The 5,599-nt window shown below is 40.7% G+C and overlaps 1 protein-coding gene across 1 annotated transcript in view; it reads right to left on the bottom strand.

The window, feature by feature from the left end:
- DIAPH2 (diaphanous related formin 2) overlaps positions 1-5,599 on the bottom strand; it is a 909,560-nt gene that overhangs the window by 611,551 nt on the left and 292,410 nt on the right. Inside the window, exons 13-14 of the mRNA XM_018576282.1 lie at positions 3,657-3,775; positions 421-485 (exon numbers count right to left, since the gene is read on the bottom strand). Of these exons, the coding sequence (XP_018431784.1) occupies positions 421-485; positions 3,657-3,775 (184 nt within the window). The remainder of the gene's footprint in view (positions 1-420; positions 486-3,656; positions 3,776-5,599) is intronic.

Below are 5,599 nucleotides of genomic sequence, written 5' to 3'. Positions count from 1 at the left end.
GGCAGTAAAATTTCCCTGCCATGCATGGGACCACCCATTGTTATGGACAAGAACCTGAAACCATTAATAAAAGAATGGTATTTTAGGGGAAAAAAGAGGACATTACAATGTTATAGACAATCAAGGATTATGTATATTTAATGCGTAAAAATGTCTCATGATAGTTATCCTTACAAGAGGATATTTGACTTAAATAAATATGATCTATTCCTTCAAGAGTCTGACCCGATGCATCAATATTGACCTTTGTGTTACTGACAAAGGATCACATTAAAAAGCTGCGAGACATTGACCAGAGCATCAAATCAATAACCGTCTCCAACCAGGGAGGGAAAAAAACAAAACAACAGCCTTTCTTAAAGTGTCCCGATCATAGGAAACCGATTTTCTGTGCTTGATGACCAAGATTTATCACCTCACCTTCTTGGAGAACTCAGTGGCTTTCTGTTCACTCTCTTCCACTTTGGCCTTGTCAACCAGCGCATCTATCGAGAGACAGAGAGGGAGACATTGCTACGATTAGCGTATTTTATTAATATGCTTAGAACTGTGCGAATTACAAAGTAGCAGTAAAATCAGAGCGCCCATATGATTTAATGACCTTCACTGGATAAAGGAGGAGGCTGATTGGATTGAGGTCTTTTGCAAACAGGACTATAGTCTTAACAATTTAAGTTAAACAAGTAGAAATGTAGAGATTAAAAAAAACCTAAAGAATTACAAATAATCTGGTTGCCTCTTAACAAAAATCAATGGGTCTGATAAACTATTAGCAAGAGCCAACACCAAGTGTGAATTCCAAAGTAATGATCCTTACTGGATAAAGGAAGAGGCTGATTGGATGTTACGATGGTGCACATGTATTCAGATTGAGGTCTTTTGCAAACAGGACTATAGTCTTAACAATTTAAGTTAAACAAGTATAAATGTAGAGATAAAAAAAACTAAAGAATCACAAATAATCTGGTTGCCTATTAACACAAATCAATGGGTCGGATAAACTATGAGCAAGAGCGAGCAATTGTGACCAGACAATTTTGTGTGAAACGGTCACACAAAAAAGTAGCAAATTATGACAAATTATCTATTATGTTGCTGTGACCATAACCTATAAAAAGAGTCCTGCCCTACCTGCTGTCTGCTCCATTAAGGTGCCTTTTCCAAGCACAAAAGAATAGGTACAATTATTTGCCATTATATGTCACATTGTGAAATGTTGCAAATAAGGATTTACCTAGTTCTGATGCATAATATCGCATTCAACAGGAAAATGCATTGTGAATTATTGTTTAATGGTTGCACTAGTAAAATGTCACAGTCTGCCCTACTTTAATGTCACAGCGCAGAGAGTTTATCAGGCCCAATGTATTTGTTACATACGGTTAGCATACAAGCCTTTTGTGTAATTTCCTGCACAGTAATAACTGGGAAGGTAAAAGGCAGCACAGTGAGCTATACATAATGACGTCTGTCTAAGGCTGCATTCACATATAGTGTTTGCGGATCTGTGGGACAAAAACGCTAATATTTTTCAATCCGCACGGAGGCCGCTCATTTGCGGCTATCAAATAGCCGTGAACATGCAGAATTCACTGGATTATCGCGCTTGTACTATTTCGGGGGCAGTGCGATTTTGCCGTACCAATGGTCTAAACGAAGCCCATTGAAGTGCATTGTATTGTCTGTTTAGAGTGGCACCATGCATATCCGTACAGCCGAATACCCACGGACAGCTGCTCAGGTGAATGGAGCCTAACAAAGCAAGATTCCCTAAAGGAAGAACGTGCAAGGTGATGATGTTGTGAAAATGCTGTTGCTCATTTGTTGCCCGATCAGAGGCTTGAGCTGGTCCTGGACCAGAGCGCATTGCACAACTGGAGTGGAGCCTGCCAAAGGGTCTGTGACTGTGTTATATATGTCAATGGTGCCTGGCTGGCTACACAGAACTGCAAACTCTTCGGTAGGTAAAAGAGTTCATATATGGAGTATGTACACTGCCTGCCAAAAAAAAAAAGGTCACACACTAATATTTTGTTGGACCTCCTTTAGCTTTGATTACGGCACACATTCACCATGGCATGGTTTTGATAAGCCTATACAATGTCACAACATTGAATTTTGTCCAGAGTTGCATTCAATTTCAACCAAGATCTTGTAGTGATGATGGGAGAGTCGGGGCACTGTGTAAAGTCTTCTCCAGGACATCCCAAAGATTCTCAATGGGGTTAAAGTCTGGACTCTGTGGTGGCCAATCCATGTGTGACAATGATGTCTCGTGCTCCCTGAACCAATCTTTCACATTCTGAGCCCGATGAATCCTGGCATTGTCATCTTGGAATATGTCCAATGTGCCATCAGGGAAGAAAAAATCAATTGATGGAAAAACCTGGTCATTCCGTATATTCAGGTAGGCAGCTGACCTCATTTTTTGGCCACATAACATTGCTCTGACCTATTTGCTTAGCTAATTCCAGGCTATGGCTTTTTTTTTGGACAGGCACTACATAAGGCTGTTGGTCTAGAGACCGGCCATAAATTGCATCGGTCACTGTATGTCTGGCCTGTTGTGCTGATCATAAAGCCTTGCTGATTTTCTTTCATATTGTAAGTCTACCAGACAGAACCTGTCTAACAGAAAACAATTGTGTCTATACAGTATCTATTGGTCTGAACCACCTACAATTTCCTGGGAGTCAGAGGTCATATCATGTTTTTACTGGTTCACAACATTTCCTTTCAGATCATGAATTAACAGTACTTAAAGTGACAGTAAACTCAGGAGTTACATTTTAAAAGTACTTTCAATTACCTTAACTATTAACAATTCATCTTATTTGTGTATCACTCAGCTGTAGATCCTCCAATCATCTCTGAATTGGTGCTGACACTGTCCTTCCTTCGGGGGGAGGGGGGGGCTACTTTTGTTCCCCATGGTCCCTGTGGGTGTTGTAAAGTAGTCACCGCTCCAAGCTCGCTCCCGGGATGGACTACAATCTCATGTTTAGTTGACTAATTTGTATTGAGATTGTAGTTCATCTCGGTAGTGAGGTCAGAGCAATGACTACTTTACAACACACACAGGAACCATGGGGAACAAAAGTAGCCCCCCCCTCCCCCCGAAGGAAGGACAGTGTCAGCACCAATTCAGAGATGATTGGAGGATCTACAGCCGAGTGATACACAAATAGGATGAATTTTTGTTAATAGTTAAGGTAATTTAATATACTTTTAAGATTTAACTCCTGAGTTTACTGTCACTTTATTTATAAAAAATTTTTTACATATTTAATATTTATATTTAACATTCAGATGTGATTAGGTAATGCTAACAAGTCTCCTAGCAATTGATGCAAATTGCAAATTTCAACACCAGGTCCGCACCAGCTCCATTTTGAACGTAACATTTCAGAGTGTCTGGATTCAAGTCCTGGCTCATCCCACCAGCAACCAAGAAGCATGCTGGGACGTGATGTTCCATAGTAAGTACAAATCTCTGGGGTGCAAACACATGATCTGTAAGTCTGGGTGGGACTGATTGGACTGCACAGATTCAGGTGATAGACTTTTCAAGTTTTACTTAGGGCTGCAACAAAACCTGAAAATGGAACTGCGTGCTATTTGAATTATTTGGGTTTTTCTATTTTTTCGTCACTCACCTACTAAATGAGAAAAATCTACGTCCAATCTCCCTTTGTATTTGAAGTCGGGATCCATTCCTCCGCATTGCAACACGATCTGGCCGACGCATTCATCGATTACCTTGTAGTACTGAGGTCTGATATCAAACAAAATGATGAGAAACGTATCATTTAACGCCAAGCAAAGATACTGAACATTGTGAGGTTTCATTGTGTAATAAGATAAATTAATAAATAGAGTATATATTTCTGTGCGCATTTAATACTATAAGGAGCAAAATTATATATTACCAGAGTAGAGCATTTACGCTTTTCAAAGCGATATATTGCAACTTGCTACTTTTTCTTATATGTGGTGTTTGCATTCGCTTTTTCAGGCCTTTTCCCTTTATTTTCACTAGGTAATCCTGAGAATACCATACTTCCCCATCTCTCATGGCAACCTTTGCTCCTGCACAGTATCTATGGAGGAAGCCATGATGTCACACTGGCTGGACTTCAAACATGTCTGCATTTGTTCATGGGAATCTTATCCTGAATATTGAGACATTTTTTTAGACTTCAGTTATCACTTGTAGGCAGGGCCCTCCTTTTGATGATTGTCTCAGGCCGCATCTCTTTGGGTCATGTGAGGGGGGCAGACAGAGAGGCATGGCCGATCTGCTGCACAATGTTTGCAGTGCGCCCGCCACCCCCTTTCTGGCCAGAGCATCCCAGGTTGCTAAGAGCCAGGTGGGAGCTGCGTGAGGGCCATACACATCTCCCCACCCAGCAATTAGCAACCTGGGATGCTCTGGCCAGTGTCCCGACCAGCTCCTGCCAACCAGTAATGTCACTGCTTGCCAGGAGCTGGGCGGGACATTGTCAGACCGGATTTGATGGGAAATCCAAATTTGTACAACTGTCTCTGATAACAGAATAGAGTTTGAATCTTCCAACGAAGACACTTATTCATGGGACAACCATCAACGAGGGGCTTTCCCTCACTTTAGAGAGAGTTCCACTTACTTCTTTTCATGTCTATAGGACAGGAAGGAAACAGAACTCTGCCAAATGAGCCACGAATAAAAATAAACTCTTTATTCTATCCAAAATGAAGAAAAATAGTTTGGTTTTGGATATACTTTAACTTCTATAGCTGGGTTATTGAAGTTAAACCCACTTAGACCTCAACTATAAGATTAATAATAGCCCTTGTATTGGACATAATAAGTGGTTCCAATATTGCTTACTGCGATGGAAAATGTGTTTTACTTCCCTCTGAAAAGATATTTCTTTCAGCAGCAGCTTAGCTCACTTTCAGACGGAACCATTTTTTCATACGTTTGTGTAAAATTATGTCAAATCAAATTATAGTCCTTCATCCAATCATCCAGTTCAGAAGATCCGTTCAGAGTAAGACAATGCGTGGCCCTATGTTCTTCGGGAGGAGGTGCGCTCAGCATACAGGCTGAGGCAATAAAAGCGTTTCGCCGTCAGCTGGCGAATAATAAAAATAACAATAGTCGGGAGGAACAGACACTTAGGGCTGGAAATTCGTTTTATGGGAGGGAGAAGAAAAATGGTGATGGCTGCGTACAATGCAGAATCTACAGATGACTGTATTTGAATATTCAAAATTCACATCTGTCCCTTTTGTTATCTCGCGCACGTCTCGGAGGGATGAAAGATACGTTCCAGCCGGCGTTGGGAGGCTGTGTGATGTGAATTATGTGGAACGGGGGACCCAAATCTGTTTCTGAGCCTCCGAGATGATATAAATAGACATACGTCAGTGAAGGATGTCTTCATTAGGAGGGGGATAGAGAACCTAAAATCCTGAGTAATATTTGACTTCCTTCGGGTGATGGCAATTAAGGCTTCATTCACATGTAAAAAAGTGTGCAGTTTTTATAGATAATGAATTAAACAATGCACAACAAAGTCTTCCACTGATAAAAATAAATATAACTGTGGAATTT

This window comes from Nanorana parkeri, unplaced genomic scaffold (genome assembly GCF_000935625.1).
Source record: "Nanorana parkeri isolate BGI_ZX_2015 unplaced genomic scaffold, ASM93562v1 scaffold62, whole genome shotgun sequence".
In the NCBI taxonomy this organism is placed as follows: domain Eukaryota; kingdom Metazoa; phylum Chordata; class Amphibia; order Anura; family Dicroglossidae; genus Nanorana; species Nanorana parkeri.
Note: the sequence above shows the minus strand (reverse complement) of the source record. Positions and strands in the feature narration are given on the sequence as shown.